The sequence below is a fragment of the Rhinatrema bivittatum genome, chromosome 3, assembly GCF_901001135.1.
Source record: "Rhinatrema bivittatum chromosome 3, aRhiBiv1.1, whole genome shotgun sequence".
NCBI classification, from domain to species: domain Eukaryota; kingdom Metazoa; phylum Chordata; class Amphibia; order Gymnophiona; family Rhinatrematidae; genus Rhinatrema; species Rhinatrema bivittatum.
Window position 1 is genome coordinate 237,045,671 of NC_042617.1, and position 19,221 is coordinate 237,064,891.

The 19,221-nt window shown below is 44.4% G+C and overlaps 1 protein-coding gene across 5 annotated transcripts in view; it reads left to right on the forward strand.

Annotated features, from left to right (window-relative positions):
• NPHP1 (nephrocystin 1) overlaps positions 1-19,221 on the forward strand; it is a 382,880-nt gene that overhangs the window by 27,530 nt on the left and 336,129 nt on the right. For all 5 annotated transcript variants that reach the window (XM_029594329.1, XM_029594331.1, XM_029594333.1 and 2 more), the window contains exon 3: positions 17,454-17,590. In XM_029594329.1, the coding sequence (XP_029450189.1) occupies positions 17,454-17,590 (137 nt within the window). The remainder of the gene's footprint in view (positions 1-17,453; positions 17,591-19,221) is intronic.

Sequence of the window (19,221 nt, forward strand, 5' to 3'; positions counted from 1 at the left end):
GGTGATATGACTTGTGTCTTGAACATCGGTATAGAAAAGAATTAAATAAATACATAGGATGTTGGGGAGATACACGTTCCGGAGAAGATTTTCATGGGTAATGATTCAGATGGACTGAACTAAATCAGGGTGAACCTAGAAGATGTGGTAGGCCTGATTGACAAACTGAAGAGTAGTAAATCACCTGGACCAGATGGTATACACCCCAGGGTTCTGAAGGAATGAAAAAAATGAAATTTCAGATCTATTAGTAAACATTTGTAACCTATCATTAAAATCATTCATTGTACCTGAAGACTGGATGGTGGCTAATGTAACCCCAATATTTAAAAAGGGCTCCAGGAGTGATCCAGGAAACTACAGACCAGTGAGCCTGACTTCAGTGCCAGGAAAAATAGTGGAAAGTGTTCTTAATATCAAAATCACAGAACATATAGAAATACCTGATTTAATGGAACAAATTCAGCATGGCTCTACCCAAGGCAAGTTTTGCCTCACAAATCTGCTTCATTTTTTTGAAGGAGTTAATAAACTTGTATTTTATTTATTTATTTATTTATTTATTTATTTATTTATTTAATAATTCTTATATACTGAATTTTCATGCGAGCATATCAAATCGGTTTACAGTAGTTAGCAAATATTAATTTAAAAATATTTGCATTTCCAAAAGAAGAAAGGAAGTAGATACATAGTATAATGTAAATAAATAAAATAGTAAACTAAAAAATAGTAAGATAAATAATCATAAAATTTAAACAATTAGGCAGTAAAGTAAGAATAGAGACAATAAAATCCAAAATATATACATTACCTTGGTATAAAATCAGTAGTTTGAACTCATTATGTTAACAGCTCTTGGAAGGCTTGTTTGAAAAGCCAGGTTTTAATGACCTTTTTAAAAAATTTGATGTCTACGTCTAATCGTAATTCCTCTGGAATAGAGTTCCATAGTTGGGGTCAAGCAATAGAGATAGTTCTTTCTCTTACGTTATTTAGATGCGCAATTTTAGGGGAAGGAATTGGCAACATCCCTGTTCTGGTTGATCTAGTAATTCTTGAAGGGATATGGAAATGAAGTGATGAAGTTAGCCATTCAATTTTTTCATTATAGAGGGTTTAATGAATTAGGGACAAGATTTTATGTTGGGCCCTGTATTTGATCGGTAGCCAGAGACGTTCTTTCAATATTGGGGTGATATGTTCGGATCTTCTAGTTCCTGTCAAAAGTCTAGCTGCTGAGTTCTGCAGAAGTTGCAATGGTCTTGTAATATTTGTGGGTAGGCCTAAAAATAGTGAATTGCAGTAGTGTAATCTTGACAAGACAAGTACCCGTAACAGGGTTCTAAAATCTTTTGGGAATAGGAGGGGTTTTAGTCTTTTGAGGATATTTAATTTAAAATAACCATCACTTATGATTTTTTTAACGCATGATTTAGTTAAATTTAACGCATGATTTAGTTAAATTCCTAGCCCCCTTTTCTCTGTTCCAAGTTGGGTAATTCCCTTGTTTTATTGTAACTGCAATCGTTTTATCAGCACCTGTTAATGTTTATTATTATCATTTAAATATTATTATTTTGTGTTCCTGCACCTCTTGTTAATTGTAAACCGGCATGATGCGATTCTCATCGCGAATGCCGGTATAGAAAAACTTAAAATAAATAAAATAAATAAAAATGATTTCATTGAGAATTCGCAATCTATGAGGATCCCTAGATCTCGTACTTCTAGGGAGATGGGGTAATTTTTTGCTGCTTGTTGAATTTTAAGCTCTTTTGTCTTGTTTAATTTAGGTGAGATGTATAGAATTTCAGTTTTATTAGTATTTAGGGAAAGATTCATTTGGGTTAATACCTTTTCAATGGCGGATTGGTATATATCCCAGAGCTTACGAATTTGGTCGATAGATTTTTGGATCAGTATTAAGATCTGAACATCGTCAGCATAGACAAAATGTGTTAGACCGAGGCCTAATAGAATTCTGCATAATGGAAGCATGTAAATATTAAACAGGGTTGAGGATAGAGAGGATCCCTGAGGTACTCCATAGTGAAGATCGATTGGATGTGATTCATTATCAAGGAATTTTACTTTGAATGTTCTATTTTTTAAGTAAGAGTTAAACCATTTTAGATAAAGGTGAACCGGTAGATGTAGTGTATTTGGATTTTCAGAAGGCATTTGACAAAGTTGCTTATGAGAGGAATGTGTCACACATGTGAACGTGGTCTGTCAGGTGTGTCACGATGGGAAAAAGGTTGAGAACCACTGTTCTAGGGAATCGCAGTAGCTACTATATAATCTAGTTCACATTCATACATTTTCTAGGTCGACCCAACAGTAAGTACAAATTCTAATTCTACTAACAATACACTTTACATCATTCATTACTTATTGCTGGTTGCACTAACATTATCTCTGGTACTGACGTTGAAGTTATCAGCATAATGGTATTTTACATTAAATTGTATGCATTTCTAAAGAGCCATGTTTTCAGTTCAAGCTTGAAACTTTTTTTCTGTTATCTGACATAATGACTTTGGAAGTGAGTGCCACAACTTGGGGCCTGCTATGGAAAACATTCAGTCTCTTATTTGTGTTAGGTGTGTGTTCCGAGTAGAAGGTACCATTAAAAGTCCTTTGTTTTGTGATCTTAGGTCTCTCTGTGGTGTGTATTATTGAAGTGTCACTCCTAATAAACATGGGTTAATATTGTTGATGATATTGAAAATTAGAGTCAATACTTTATAATGAATTCTGGATTGTATAGGAAGCCAGTGCAGTGCAATCAGCGAGGGGGTGATGTGTTTGAATTTCTTTGTTCCTAGTAAGAGTCTTGCAGAGGCATTTTGAAGTAGACCTTTTACTAAGTTAAAAAATATTAGTGTTTGTAAGACAGTGTGGAAGTCCTGTATTGTTAGCAACGATTTCAGTTGATGTAATAGTCTCAGCTTGGAGTATCCTGTTTTGATTAATTTGTTTATATGCTTTTTCATAATGAAGTTCTCATCAATCATAATTCCTAGGTCTTGTACTTGATCTGAAGGAGTAATATTAGTAATTCCTAGGTCTAGGGTTGGCTCAGTTGAGAAAGTTTTTGTTGTATGCCTTCATGTATGTTGACAGAGACAACACAATTTTTTCTAATATTTTGTCAAAAGGGATGTAGAATTGTATGTCATCTGCCTATAGGAAGAAGTTGATTTCTAGATTTGCTAGTAATGTGCATATAGGCAGCAGACAGATGTTGAATATTGTAGCACTCCTAGAAAAATACAAATCACTATTAACAAAATACCATGAACAAATCAATAAAGCAAAAATCAACCACTACGCAAAACAGATTCATGGTGTAATATTTAATTCCAAACTACTCTTCGAAACAGTTAAAAACCTAATCAAGGACCCATTCTCCTCCATCTCAAATAACTATGACTTTACAAAGAACTCATGCAATGAATGAGCTACTTCATTTTTAAACAAAATCAATACACTTAAATCACAATTCTCCCCCTGCTTACCAACAAAAGAGTCTGGAGAAAAATCTGGTCAAGGGAAATGGAACTCATTCAACCCAGTATCTAAATTTGAAGTAAACCAAATCATCACAAAAATGAAGCCCGCTACCCACCCATTGGACACTATCCCTGCAAGTGCCCTGAAATCTGTAAACATGTAATAACTCCGATATTCACAACCATAATAAACCACTTGCTAGCAGAAGGATTTGTGTCTGATAGGGCAAAACAAACTATGATTAAACTAATCCTAAAAAATAAAACCGGCAGAATTGATGATTGGGACAATTACCGACCAATATCCAACCTGCCTTTCATTGCGAAAGTCCTAGAAAAAGCAGTTTTATCACAAGTAGAGAAACACCTAGAAGACAACTGTTAGGACCGCCGGCCACGGCGGCCCACGACCGCAGCTGGGTGTCATGGCCACCGGCCGCGCTGGGCCACGACCAGGATCGGCTCAGTGGCTGCGGTGATGCTAAAACTTTCCCGAGGCGTCGGGCTTTTGTCAGAAGCTCCTGCTTTGGCAGGCAGCCTTCTCTTTTGCCTTCCTCGCAGCTGCTGCCGCTGCCAAGCCCGGCCGCATGGTTCCTCTCGGCCGGGCTGACTCCTCCCCCTCCGCCTCTGCTAGGAGCCGCGCACGCGGCTGAAGAGAATATTTAAAGGAGCCATGACAGGAAATTGTCATGGCTCCCCCCTGGGACTCCTCCCTCTAGTTCCTGTATTTAAGGCAAGGTCTGATATTCAGACCTTGCCTTGGTATTGAGGCTTTGTGCTTGGTTACCTGTGTTCTGTGTTCCTGGATTTGCTCTGTTCTTCATCCCGCTTCTGCTCCTCCACCCGTTGGATTGATTCTTTGGCTTCTGACCTTCGGACTGGCTGTGGTGATTCTCTGGCGTTGACTTCGGATTGGCTTTGGACCCTCCTCCTGTGTTGCTCCTGGAATGGCTTCAGACCAATCTCCCGTCTGTTCCTGGACCGGCTCTCAACCTCTCTCTGGACTTCAACCCTTGGACCGGCTTTGGACTATCCTTCGACTTCTACTCCTGGACTGATTACGACCTGCTGGAAGCGCCAGCCATCTAGAACCCACGACCTGCAGGAGGTGCCTGCATCCAGACTATCTTCAGTCTCCAGGGAGTCTCCTAAGTCCCAATGGTCGGGTCCCTACGGGCTCCTCCTGGGGGGATCACGAGCTTCCAGGGTGGTCTTCATTCAATGTCTATATCATCAGGCCTTGCCATCCGACGGTAGAGACCGAAGAGGGTTGACTCCCTTTTTGGTAGCTCTGACTTTACCTCGGAACAGGGGTCCACTTTCTGATTCATAACAGAATACCAAGGCCATGGACTCGGCAGAGGCCTCAGCTCGCCAGGCCATTCCTGGACTAGCCCAGAAGGTCATAGAGCAGTAACGCATACTAGAATCCTTGGCGGCTTCCTTGGAACGACTTAACGCCCGTCTGGATTCTATAGCTATGGCTCAGGCAGCCCCTTCACCATTACTGTCAGTGATGCAGAGTAATACCCGGTCCATGATTCCATTACCTACTCCTCCACGTTACGCTGGTGAACCTTGCTTGTGTCAAGGATTTCTCGACCAGTGCAGTATGCACTTTCATCTTCAAGCCTCCCTCTTTCCAGATGATCTTACCAAAACTACATATATCATATCTCTGTTAGAGAGTAAAGCCCTGGCCTGGGCTTCTCCCTTTTGGCGATGGTCAGATCCAGTTCTACAAAACCTTCCTAGGTTCCTGGAATTGTTTCAAGTGGTATTTGATGATCCAGGGAAACAAGTGGTCGCCGGTTCCAAGCTGCTGCAACTTCGGCAAGGGGGGTTGGTCACTGGCTGACTACACCATTGAATTTAGAACCCTTGCCTCTGAACTTCATTGGGAGGAGAACTGTCTCCAGTCCATATTCTTGGAAGGCCTGTCATCCAGAATTAAGGATGAAATGGCAGCCCGGGAGTTACCTCAATCATTGGACTCTATCGTGGACTTGGTCACCCAGATCGACCGCCGGCTACAGGAAAGAAGGCACATGGTGGTTACTACCCCCTCTCGCTCGGTTGCTTCTGTCTCTCGAACTGCATCTAATTCAGAAGGGAGTGTCGAAGAACCAATGCAACTGGGAAGAGGTCCTCTTTCACCAGAAGAATGTCAAAGATGCTGTAAGGCAGGTCTCTGTTTATATTGTAGAGGGTCAGGTCATCGTATTGCGGGCTGTCCTATACATCCGAGAAACTACAAATCTAGGTTCCATGGGGGGAGTAACCCTAGGCATCACTTCCCCAGCTCCCCCACTCACCTTGCCTATTACCATTGTCATTGGAGGACATAAATTCACCACACTGGCTTTAGTAGATTCTGGGGCCGGTGGAAACTTTATCGTACAAAAAATGGTGGAGCAGCTTCATATTCCCACACGTCCTTGTCAGAGGCCGTGGATCATCTCCTCCATCCACGGAGACCTCTTGCCAGGAAGAATAACACACCACACCGTACCTGTGGACTGCCACATTGCACCCAACCATACAGAACAGATCACCCTCTATGTCCTCCAGAAAGCTATTGATCCGGTGATCCTCGGTATTCCCTGGTTGCAACGCCACAATCCGCAGTTTGATTGGACATCTTTAAAACTCACTCATTGGGGTCCAGCATGCCACGAAACCTGCCTAAAAGGAAGTACTCCCACTTGTAGCTTCATCTGTACCTCTCTCCTGGAGAAATTACCCTTTCAGTACAAACAATTTGCTGATGTATTCTCTGCATCGAGAGTTTGACTGTGTGATTAATTTGATTCCTTGATCCACGCCACCTTGGGGTAGAGTCTATCCCTTGTCCGCTTCAGAGAATCGCGCCATGTCCGAATATATCCAGGATAATTTCAGAAGGGGTTTATCAAAAAATCCAAATCCCCAGCCGGGGCCGGGTGTTTTTTGTTGTCGGGAAAGAAGATGGAACTTTACGTCCTTGTATCGACTTCCGTGGACTGAATGCGATTATGGTCAAGGATCGGTATCCGTTGCCCCTTATTGCTGAACTATTTGATCGCCTACAGGGAGCCCGGGTATTCTCCAAATTGGATCTCTGAGGAGCATATAACTTAGTCAGGATTCGTGAGGGTTATGAGTGGAAGATGGCTTTTAACACCAGAGACGGCCACTATGAATATCTTGTCATGCCGTTCAGACTAACCAATGCTCCTGCCGTCTTTCAGCACTTTATTAATGAAATATTTAGAGACTTGCTCTATGTCTGCTGGTGGTCTACCTAGATGACATTTTGGTTTTTTCCTGTGATTTACAGACGCATCGTCAACACGTTATTCAAGTATTGCAACGTTTGAGAGAACATCGACTCAATGCCAAACTAGAAAAATGTATTTTTGAAAAAGAATCTTTACCTTTTTTGGGGTATATCATTTCTAAGCAAGGTTTTCAAATGGATCCCACTAAATTAAAATGCATTCAAGAATGGCCCCAGCCTAGTGGTCTACGTGCACTCCAGCAATTCCTTGGATTCGCAAACTACTATCGTAGTTTTATCCAGAACGTTTCCAAGCTGGCTGCGCCCCTTACTGCACTCACTCGTAAGGGGGCAAACATCAAGGTCTGGCCTTTAGAGGCTGTAGAAGCCTTTCAGGCTCTCAAAGAATCCTTTTCACAACAACCTTGCCTCCGACATCCTGATCCCAGATGTCCGTTTACAGTAGAGGTTGATGCCTCCGCTGAAGGAGTAGGAGCTGTCCTGAGCAAAAGTAATGCATCTGGAACATCTCATCCATGCTCTTATTTCTCTAGAATATTTTCTCCAGCTGAACGCAATTATTCCATTGACGACAAGGAACTTCTAGCTATCAAATTCGCATTCAAGGAGTGGCGACAGTGGTTGGAAGGGGCACAACACCGTACCACTGTTTTCACGGACCATAAGAACTTGGTATATCTCCAACAAGCTCAACGCTTGAACCCGCATCAGGCTCGCTGGGTGCTTTTTTTCACACATTTCGATTTTGAACGGCAATATCGACCCGTTAACAAGAACATAAAGGCTGATGCGTTGTCCCGATCTTTCTTTAATGTTGACATTGAGGAGCCAATCCAAAATATTATTGACCCAGCTCGCATTATCCTCTCCACAACGTTCACGGTCCCACCTGGCAAGACTGTGGTGGCTAAGAGGCTTCGTAATAAAGTATTAAAATGGGGACACGATTTCTCAGTTAGCTGGGCATCTGGGAAGAGTTCAAACTCAAATGAAAGACATTCGAGCATATGTGGATTGTTGCCCAACTTGTGCACAACACAAGATTCCTACTGGGAAGACTTGGGGACTTTTACAGCCATTACCTATTCCCCAGAAGCCCTGGACACATATTTCCACAGATTTTATTGTGGATCTTCCGCCATCTGAGGGCAATACGGTAATATGGATAGTAGTGGATCGATTCTCAAAAATGGCCTACTTTATCCCTCTACCCTCCCTCCCATCTGCTCCTCGCCTTCCGTCTCCATGTTCTCCTACAGCATATCGCATCTGATCGCGGCCTTCAATTCATAGCCCATTACTGGATCTGCTCTGTTCTTCGTCCCGCTTCTGCTCCTCCACCCATTGGATTGATTCTTTGGCTTCTGACCTTCGGACCGGCTGTGGTGATTCTCTGGCATTGACTTCGGATTGGCTTTGGACCCTCCTCCTGTGTTGCTCCTGGACTGGCTTTGGACCACTCTCCCGTCTGTTCCCGGACCGGCTCTCAACCTCTCTCTGGACTTCGACCCTATGACCGGCTCTCAACCTCTCTCTGGACTTCAACCCTTGGACCAGCTTTGGACTATCCTTCTTCTACTCCCAGACTGATTACGACCTGCTGGAGGTGCCAGCCATCTGGAACCCATCTGGAACCCACGACCTGCAGGAGGCGCCTGCATCCAGACTATCTTCAGTCTCCAGCAAGTCTCCTAAGTCTCAGCAGCTGGGCCCCTAGGGCTTCTCCTGGGGGGATCACGAGCTTCCAGGGTGAAGTCTTCATTCAATGTCTACATCATCAGGCCTTGCCATCCGACGGTAGAGACCGAAGAGGGTTGACTCCCTTTTTGGTAGTGCTGACTCTACCTCGGAACAGGGGTCCACGTTCTGATTCATAACAACAACAATATACTATACACAAACCAATTTGGATTCAGAAAAAATTGCTCACCAGAAACCCTACTCATTTCCTTAGCCAACCCTGTTCTACAAGGCTTTGACCACAATGAATCATATATCCTGGTTCTAATAGATTTAACAGCAGCATTCAGCACAGTTGATCATACCCTGCTATGCCACCAGCTGAGAGAAATAGAAATAGATGGAAATGTTAACAAATGGTTCTCTTCCTTCAAGATAGGACATTCCAAGTCAAACTGGGTAATCAAATTTCAGACACCTTCCTAATCGACACAGGCGTCCCCCAAGGTTCAGGGATTCCGTAAATTTGCATTTCCTCCATTGCTTTTCAGGTTTTCTCAGGGTCTGTTTAGTGTGTCTGTTGTGTCTGTCGCTGCCCGACGCCCTCACTCCATCCTTTCTACCTCTATGGCGACTCCCTCCGGGTCTGATGGATGGTTGCTGCCGCAGCGTCTCCATGCCGTCTCCCTCCGGCGTCTCCGGACCGGCTCGACGCTGCGGATCCGCCATATACAAACCTTGAAAATGTAACCGTTAGTTCTTGTAGACTTAAACCTTTATTCTGAAGATGTAAACTTAGATTTTGAAGACTTTAACCTGTAAGCATTTGTATTTATTGTAAGAATTTGTATTTATTATTTACTTTTACATTGATCTGTTACCACTTGGGCCTGTGCGCTCCTTTACCTCTAATTCTAAGTTCCTTCAAAGTTAGCCTTGTTATTTTATACCCACTTGTTATTTTATACCCACTTGTTATTTATAACCTCTTGTTATTTATACCCACTTGTTCGATGTAATTCATACCCTCTTGTTATTTATACCCACTTGTTCGATGTAATTTTCCAATTTTGGTTCTGTGTAAACCGAAGTGGTATGTACTAGTACATGAACTCCGGTATATAAAAGCCTTTAAATAAATAAATAAATAAATAAATAAATGTTGCCTGATGATGTAGGGCGCGCACGCGCTCCGAATGATGTACCAGCAAGGGCGCGAACCTCGGGGGCATCCACTTCCAATATAAAAGGTCTCAACATTTGCTATCAGATTGAGTTAGCAAGGACTCTGATTCGGACTCGCTACGGATTTGTCCAAGCTACTCTGCCTCCTCAGACTTACCAGGGGTACCCGCTCCTCAGGGGCCTCGCTGTCTTTTCTTTATTTTAGATTGCAGATAGGAACTGGTACTCTCTCCTTGAGGGCCCATGTTCCTGGACACTCTGAAGATTCTCTACTGCCTAGAAGCTATCGCAGATACAGACATTTGTGAGTTACCTTCGCTCTCTCAGAGCTTTCTCTGGAACCAGGTACTCGCTGGTTCCAGAGAAAGGGCCTAACCCTTTCCAGCTACTGAGCTTCCTGAAGACCTTATGTGAGTTTTGTCATCTAGTTCTGGCTATGAACACAGCATACCCTGTCTACTCACTGTCTATAGTTTCTCTATAGCTCAGCAACCCTGGGATCGCTGTTCCAGTTTCTGAGGGACTTCAGCCCTGCCAGGCATATCAACTCACTACTGCCACATCTGGTGGTTCTACTAACCTGTCTAATAAAAGAACTATCTGTGTCTGTCTCCATACCCAGCCTAGCCGGTAGTCCCTCTCAGGATATACTCCTGGGGGCGCTGTCATCTGCCATCGGCCCAAGGATCCACCTATCTACATTCCTCTACAGCAGGGTGCTCTCTCCAAGCACTCCGCTGGTAACTGATTGCTACTCCTCACGGAGGACCCTCACAGATTGTTAACTCCTCCTACCTTAGAAGTTAGTTCCTAACAGATTACTAACTCCCTAGCAGATTCTCAACAGAGCTATTACAGATTGCTAACTCCTCCCTCCTCGGGAGTTGATTTACAATAGATCGCTAACTCCACCTACGGAGCAAAAGATTGCTAACTCCTCCTTCCACAGGAGCAGATTCATAACAAGATTTCTAACTCCTCCTCCAACAGGAGTATCCAGCAGCCAGTTCATTACAGTGTCTTAGCTCTTCGCTATACCAAAGTTTCTTTTGTTTAGTTGTGTTGCCTTCATTTTGGAATGTGTTTTTCTAGATTTGGCATATGGTATCCGCTATTTCTTTGATGATTTTATCCCAGGAGTCAAAAGAAGAGGAGGCATTATTGTGATCAAACTCAGTCATTTTATTTTTAATTTTTTCTTCAAGTGTTTCCGGTTCTATCTTTTTTCTGTAAGTGAAAGACTGATTATTATTTGAGTTTGTTTGTTGTGTGGTGAGGAGAGTTACTTCTGCCTTTATTAGCTGGTGATCAGACCAGGGCAATATTTTGTGAGAAGTATTGATTATGCAGTTATTGTGATTGACAAAAATTAGGTCAAGGATGTGTCCTGCTTAATGAGTGGGGTTGGATACAAATTGTGACCAACCCATGGCTTCCATAGTATCTAGAAATATTTCACATGCTGTAGATTTAGGTATGCTGTCTACGTGTAGGTTTAAGTCACCTACGATTAGAGTTGATTCTGGAGCTGGAAACGCTTTAGTGAAGATTTCTATTAGAGGTGAGCAGACTTTTTGGAGTGTTCCAGGTGGACTATAGATCAAACCAATATTTAGAAATGATGATTTTAGTATTGCAACTTTGGGTGGGTTTATCTCAACTTTGTAGAGTTTAAGTTTAAGTTTTTTTTTGCAGATTATTAAGAGACCCCCACCTTTCTGTTTGTGTCTGGGGAAGTGAAAGGTATCATAGTTGGGGGTGATCAGTTTGGTTTAGGAGGACATTATCACTGTCTTTAAGCCATGTTTCGGTAATTCAGATGATAGTGTGGGATTTAGTTCCTCTAGTAGGTTATTTATCAGTGGGATTTTTTTTTATAGTGATTGAACATTTAGTAATAGGAGAGTAAACATTAGGCAGGAAGAAATTACAGGAGAGATTTTACTTAGCTTGAGACAGATCAGGTTTTCGCCCTCTCTTTGCTTGTGTTTTGAGGTTCTCTGATGATTTCTATAGTTTCCTCGTCCTGTGATGGTTTCAATGAGGTGGACTGGCTCCATTATTACTGTGCTGCTGATTTTGTTAGCTTCCCTAATTTCTTTTAGCATTTCATTATCTGTTAGTTTATTTTGGCCAGGTGGATGTTAGTATACCCCCAGTACGATTTTATTCCCTTTTTATCCTGGAATTTCTATCCATAAAGATTCAACATTGCATATTTTTTCCTGCAGAACTTTTATCCTGTTTGACTCAATGCTCTCTTTAACATATAGTGGCACCCCTCCACCAATTTGATCCATCCTATCATTTTGATGTACCCTAGTATCACAGTGTCCCATTGGTTATCCTCCTTCCACCAGTCTCTGAAATGCCACTTAAATTTACCTTTTCATCTAGTGCTATACACTCTAACTATCCCATCTTATGTTTTAGACTCCTAGCATTTGTATACAAACGTTTCAAAGTATGTTTTTTGTTTGTATTAACAACCTGCTCATCAGTTGACAGGGGTAATTTGGAATTTTTCTGCATTTTACTTAAAGACACCTGGTCCGCTTCCATTTATTGCAACCTCTCTACTGGGATGCCCAGTTTTCCCTGTTTTCTTAGTATCCTTCAAAGATACATCATTCCGAATCATGCACTTCTGAGCGACTGTTGGCTTTCCCCCATCATCTAGTTTAAAAACTGTGCTATTTCCTTTTTAAAGGTTACTGCCAGCAGCCTAGTTCCACTCTGGTTTAGGTGGCGCTCATCCTTTCGGAAAAGGCCCCACACTTCACCAAAATGAAGCCCAGTTCCTAACAAGCCTAAAATCCTCTTCCCTGCACCATTGTCTTATCCATGCATTGAGAATCTGGAGCTCTGCCTGCCTCTGGGGTCCTACACATGGAATGGGGAGCATTTCTGAGACTGCTACCCTGTAGGTTCTGGATTTCAGCTTTCTATCTAAAATCGGCTTCCAGAAACTCCCTCCTGCACTTTCCTATATCATTGGTACTCACATATACCAAGACAGCTGGCTCCTCCCCAGCAGTATTTAAAATCCTATCTATGTGATGCGTGAGGTCCACCACCTTCTCACCAGGCAGGCAAGTTGCCAACTGATTCTCACGTCCACCAGCCACCCAGCTATCAATCTTCTTAATAATTAAATTACTGATTATAACAACTATCCTAACCCTCCCCTGCTGGGCATGTGCTGCTGAAGACATATCCTTGGTGCGAAAGGATACTACAGGACCTGGGAGGGCAGGTTCTTTCTACAGGATTGCTTCCTATCATTTATAGGATGCTGGATAGTGAATCATACTTGCTATAGACTGTTATGAGTGCTTGGGAAAGGGATCTTGCTTCCAGAATAAACAAGGAAAGATAGAAGAAAGGGAACTCTATCTTTGTATCAACTCAGGAGAATGGGTTTAAAATTTTTTATCAGTGGTATTTTATGTCGGTGAGGTTGTTTAAAATGGGACTTAAGAAGGATCCTCTATGCTGGAGAGGCTGTGGAGACCAGCGTACTTTTTATTATGCCTGGTAGACTTGCCCCATTATTTCTTTATTTTGATCTGAAATACTTTCTTGGATATTTTGAATTACTAAGGTGAAACTTCCCTCCCATCCTGTATTAATATTGATAGGTTTTAAGTTTAAGAACTATATTGTTGGTGTGGTTATATACTCTTCTTTGGGAGTTCATATGTTAGTAGCTGTGATGTGCCTTATTGCTTTACAATGGTGTTGTTATGAATGCTGCTGCCCGCGGGTTTCCCCGCGAGCAGACTCACCTTTCCCATGCTCTTGTTGTCCCCGATGCGACAGGATGCCGCTGTCGGGCCTTCTACGCGGCTGGAGCCGCGGACTATTGCTGCCCCCGCGGCCCGGAGGCCGCCCTGGTTCCTCTTCTGCTCCGTGGTCGGAGCCACGGCCTTCCTGTACCTTTCCTCGGGGCTGGGACTGCCCCCGACGCCATAATCTTCTTCGCGGCGTTAAGGCCGCATCCCCGAGCTGGTCCAGCGGCTGGAGCCGCCCCCGACGTCGGGCCTGCGTCTCAGGCCAGTCCTGCTTCCTTCAGCGTCTTACACGATGACGCTGTGCAGGCCGCTGTCCACGGTCCTGCACAGCCTTGCTCCTGCTGCTTCTTAGGCACTGGCCCGCGCCTCTCTGCTGGATTTAAAGGGCCAGGCACAGGAAGTGTGCTGGCCCCACCTTTAATGGGACTTCTTGCTTTAGCCCTATAAAAGGCTGCTTCGTCAGACTGTTCCTTGCCTTGCATCATCGTGACTTCCCTCTGGAGGCTCCTGCCTGCTAGAGCTTGTAAGGTCTTCTGTTCTTCATGGAGCTCCTCGTCTCGTCTGCCTTCTACCATGTCTTCATGTCTTGGTGTTTCGCCTGAGGTCCCGGTCCATATTTGATGTCTCGTCATGATCGTCTTCCTCCACGTCCTGATGTGTCTTCCTGCAGGAGGCACCTGCTCCCCTACTGGTGCTGCTGGTTTTTGTTTTGCCCACCCTGGGTTCCCTCCCCCAGGTCTTCTTGGTGTTCGTGGTGCTCCTTGTCTGGGTCTTGTTTGTTGCTTGTTGTGTCTTGTTCTGTGTTGGTTGCTTGTTTGTTTTGTTTTTTGTTTGTTCTTTGTTTTGTTTTCCGCTTGTTGTTTTCCGCTTGTGTGTTCACTGTCCTCGTTCCCACGTTCCGTTCCCTCGTTTCCCTTTCCTCGCACTTCGCACTTTCGCCCTTCGCTTTCCTCTCTCTCACTCTTTGCTCTATCGCTTTTGAGCTCCCTTGCTCTCCGCTCCTTCGCTCTCTGTTCCCTTGCTCCCTGCTCCCTCGCTTTCTGTTCTTTTGCTCTCCGCTCCCTTGCTCCCTCTTTTGTGTTTTTTGTATTGTCGGTCGCGCGGTCACCGTTCGCTCGGTCGCTGCTCGCGTGGTCACCATTCGCTTGGTCGCTGCTCGTGCGGTCACCATTCGCTCGGTCGCTGCTCCCTTGGACCCGTGTTCGCTTGGTCCCGTGTTCCCTTGGTCTTGTGCTCTTGGTCTCTCATTGTGTCTCTTGTGTTTTTGTGGTTTCCCGTTGCTTGCTCTGTTTCATGCTGTCTCCGGAGTTACCAGCTTCCATTTTTTGGACCCTCTAATTCCTCCATCCGGTATGGACTGATACCCTTATCCTCGAACTGTTGATAGGAGGTTTGAGGAGGGGGGCTTTTGAGGAGGGGGTACTGTTATGAATGCTGCTGCCCGCGGGTTTCCCCGCGAGCAGACTCACCTTTCCCATGCTCTTGTTGTCCCCGATGCGGCAGGATGCCGCTGTCGGGCCTTCTACGTGGCTGGAGCCGCGGACTGTTGCTGCCCCCGCGGCCCAGAGGCCGCCCTGGTTCCTCTTCTGCTCCACGGTTGGAGCCGCGGCCTTCCTGTACCTTTCCTCGGGGCTGGGACTGCCCTCGACGCCATGATCTTCTTCGCGGTGTTAAGGCCGCATCCCCGAGCTGGTCCAGCGGCTGGAGCCGCCCCCAACGTCAGGCCTGCGTCTAAGGCCAGTCCTGCTTCCTTCAGCGTGTTACGCGATGACGCTGTGCAGGCCGCTGTCCACGGTCCTGCACAGCCCTGCTCCTGCTGCTTCTTAGGCGCCGGTCCGCGCCTCTCTGCTGGATTTAAAGGGCCAGGCACAGGAAGTGTGCTGGCCCCACCTTTAATGGGACTTCCTGCTTTAGCCCTATAAAGGGCTGCTGTGTCAGACTGTTCCTCGCCTTGCATCATCGTGACTTCTCTCTGGAGGCTCCTGCCTGCCAGAGCTTGTAAGGTCTGTTCTTCGTGGAGCTCCTCGTCTCGTCTGCCTTCTACCACGTCTTCATGTCTTGGTGTTCCGCCTGAAGTCCCAGTCCATGTTTGATGTCTCATCATGATCGTCTTCCTCCACGTCCTGATGTGTCTTCCTGCCAGGATGTGCTTCCCTGCGTCTTCGTCTGGTGCTCCTGAGCCTTCAGTTCCTGTGAGCCGAATCTCTCGGATGGTGTATGCCCGAGAATGGGGTGGCTTGCAGGTGGGAAGTGTCCCTGCGCTCCGGAGCCTCCGTTCCCACCAGCCTTAGAAGGAGCTTCGGGTGACACCGGCTTCATCATTGGAGTCCCTCTTTGCCTGGACTTTTCCTGCGCTGTCCCGTTCTCCTCGTGGTCCGTGACCAGCCTGCAAGGGCTGTGTAGGGCGCGCAGTGGGACAGGGTGGTCCGTGACTCAGTCCCGCGGGTGGCCTGAGTAGGGCGCCCTGAGAGACAGTGCCAATGTCCATGCCTTGTGTGTTGCCTGTTTGGATGTCAAGTTCCTCGTCATGCCCGTGATACCGATGCATCAGCCCAGCTGTTGTCAAGTTCCTCTCCCGGATGCCGTAGCATCAACCCAGTTGTTGTCATGTTCCTTGCCTGGATGCCGTCGCATCCACCCAGTCTCGTCTAAGATGCCTTCGCATCAACCAAGTGTCTTGTCTGCGATGCCGCCGCATCTACCATAGTCCTGTCTTCATGTCAAGGCCTCTGTCTGCCCTCAACCTTAGGCCAGGCCTGCTGCTCCATGCTGTTCGCAGCAGGTCCAAAAGGGCTCGGAATGGTTGGAGGACCATTCAATTTCCAACATCTTTGGATGTTGGCCTTGGGAGCTTGCAGGCCTGGCAGAGGGTTAGCCCGTCAGCCATGCGGAGCCACAGTCAACCCTCGGCTCGGCCCGGAAGGTCTGGACCCGGGCTGAGGGCCAAGGGCACACTAAACTCCCCCTTATACAACAGGTGTTCCCCTTCCAAACCTTCCTTATCATAGAAACATAGAAACATGATAGCAGAAAAAGATCATATGACCCATGCAGTCTGCCCATCCATCCAATTAATTTAGCATTATAATTCTTATCACTTCCTTAGAGATCCCATGGATTTATCCCATGTTTTCTTGAATTCAGATACTATTTTTGTCTCCAAAATGTGTGGCATGTTTTTGCCATGGAGCTTTTGATACAGCAAGTTAGAGATTCTTATGTGGATATTTTGAAAGTTTGGCAGGTTTTTTTTTTATGTGATTAGTAAGGAGAAGAAGGACAAGCCTCGTGGTGCTCCTGAGTTTTGTAGCCCCTTGTCCGAATGTTTCCTTTCTCTTTTATAATGCATGCATATGGTATATGCTTGTTTCTCTTTGTTTTTGGAAATTGTACATAAGAACATAAGATATGCCATACTGGGTCAGACCAAGGGTCCATCAAAGACAGTATCCTATCTCCAATAGTGGCTAATCCAAGTCACAAGTACCTGACAAGTACCCAAACATTAAATAGATGCAATGTTATCAATGCCAGCAACAAGCAGTGACTATTCCCTATTGATTAATAGCATTTTATGGACTTCTCCTCCAGGAGCTTATCCAAACCATTTTTTTAAATCCAGCTATACTATCTGCCTTAACCACATCCTCTGGCAACGAATTCCCGATCTTAATTTTACGTTGAGTAAAAAAGAATTTTCTACAATTTATTTTAAATGTGCTACTTGCTAAACTTTCTGGAGTGCTCCTAGTCTTTGTATTATCCGAAAGAGTAAATAACCATTTCACATTTACCCATTCAAGCCTTTCATGATTTTGTAGACCTCTGTCATAACCCACCTCAGCTGTCTCTTCCGCGATACAATTCTTTAGTCACCCAATCAAAATATTTTTTCAGATACCAACAAGACAGTAGGGTTAAGTAGCATGCAACTAGAAAAACAAATGCCATGCTAATTTTATGCATTTGGAAACACTTTGTTTTACTCCATTTCAGACAGACGAACCTGCTCCCGTGGGGAATTACGATCAGAGAAAACAAGATGAAGAAAAACGTTTGGTAAAACTGACAAAACAATTGCAAAAGTTAATAATGGTATTGGAGGAGAAAAATGTGTCCAGAGATTATAACGAGTAAGTAAACTAAATGAGTTAAATGCAAGATATAAGTTCAGAACATTTATGATTGTAATGCAAGTTAGATAATTAGTTGCAAGACCAAGAAGTAATACAAGAGCAGGAGTGAGATGCTGTAAATTGTATTAATTGATTAAGGAGACTGTGATTTTTGTTATTTTGTATTTATTCATCTTTTAACCAAGAGAAACTGGCCTTATGAAATCATCATGTCTGTTAGTCTGCCTGTCTCCCCTGTATATGTGTCTCTCCTAACAGTTAATCCAATTTCATTAAAATTTCTGCCACAGATAAAACACCTTGGGACTCTCAGCTCACATTTTTCTTGTGTCCTTGATGCTCTTGATAGTTAAAATCCTTGTTCCCTTTTCTTTCCTGTAGGGAAGCAGGCTAGTTCAGTTCAGATTAAATCTCTGAGAGATTAGAGCACAGATATCCCAGGACTCAGTACTGTAACTATTTTTTTTCAATATCTTTATTAGCAACATTAGCAACATTGCTGAGAAATTTGAAGGGAAAATATGCTTATTTATAGATGCTACAAAAATCAGTATCAAAGAGAACATGTTAGAAGGGGTGAAAAAAATGAAAGGGGACTTGAAAAACTAGAAGAGTGGTCAAGGATTCGGAAAATTTACTTCAATGCTAAAAAGTGTAAAATAATATATTTGGGGTGCAAAAATTCACTAGCATTTTCCCTACTAGTCCTTCCATAATGTCACTTATAAAGACATTGGACTGGTACTAGCACTGATGCTTAAGGCACCCCATTGATCAATTTCCTTTATCAGAGTGGATCCCATTGACCACCTCTTGGATGCCGGCATTGCAGAACTCTGATGACATGCTTTGGGCGAAGGCTAAAAAACATTGGCATTGATCTTATTGATGTGCGATACCGAGATGGGGAGCATTCTGGCAGCTGCTTTGAATTCCTCAAAGCATTACTGCAGATAGGAGAGCTCATTCTCGAAGAAGACCTTGGAATTATGACAGTCTCTAGGGGTCCAGATATCAGCCACCCATATACTCCTAACTCTCGGGCTCTGCTGGCATTGGCAGCTTTTGAGGAAGTGCTGGACAGAAGGATCCAGGAAGCTCAGGATTGTAAGATACAAGGCATTGGTACATTGGCATCGCAACATCGGTAGCTTTGCAGACCAACATCCAGCCCCTGCTGAAGACACTTCTGGCACTGGCCTCTAATATTGCCGCGCTGACGCTAATTTCTAGCACATCAGGAGAGAAAGTTTTCCAAGACACGAAGTTCATTGAGGTCTAGGGCCCAACAGACAAGTACTGCTCTTTCAGAGGCCTTGTATGCTAGCCAGATGCAGTCCTGGTCCACACTCCTGATGTTCTTCTAGGATAAGCAGGATGGTAGTTCTCATAGATGGGTGACATCATCAGATGGAGCCCGGCACGGAAAACTTTTGTCAAAGTTTCTTGAAGCTTTGACTGGCACACTGAGCATGCCCAGCATGCCACTATCTGCGTGTCCACGCAAGGTCCCCCTTCAGTCTCTCTTTTTCCGCGGTGCAGTTGCCTTGTGGTTTGTAGCGCTCTGCTTCATTCTCTTTTTCTGCTCATTTTGGAATTTTTTCCCCCGTTCCATCGTCGGGTCCCCC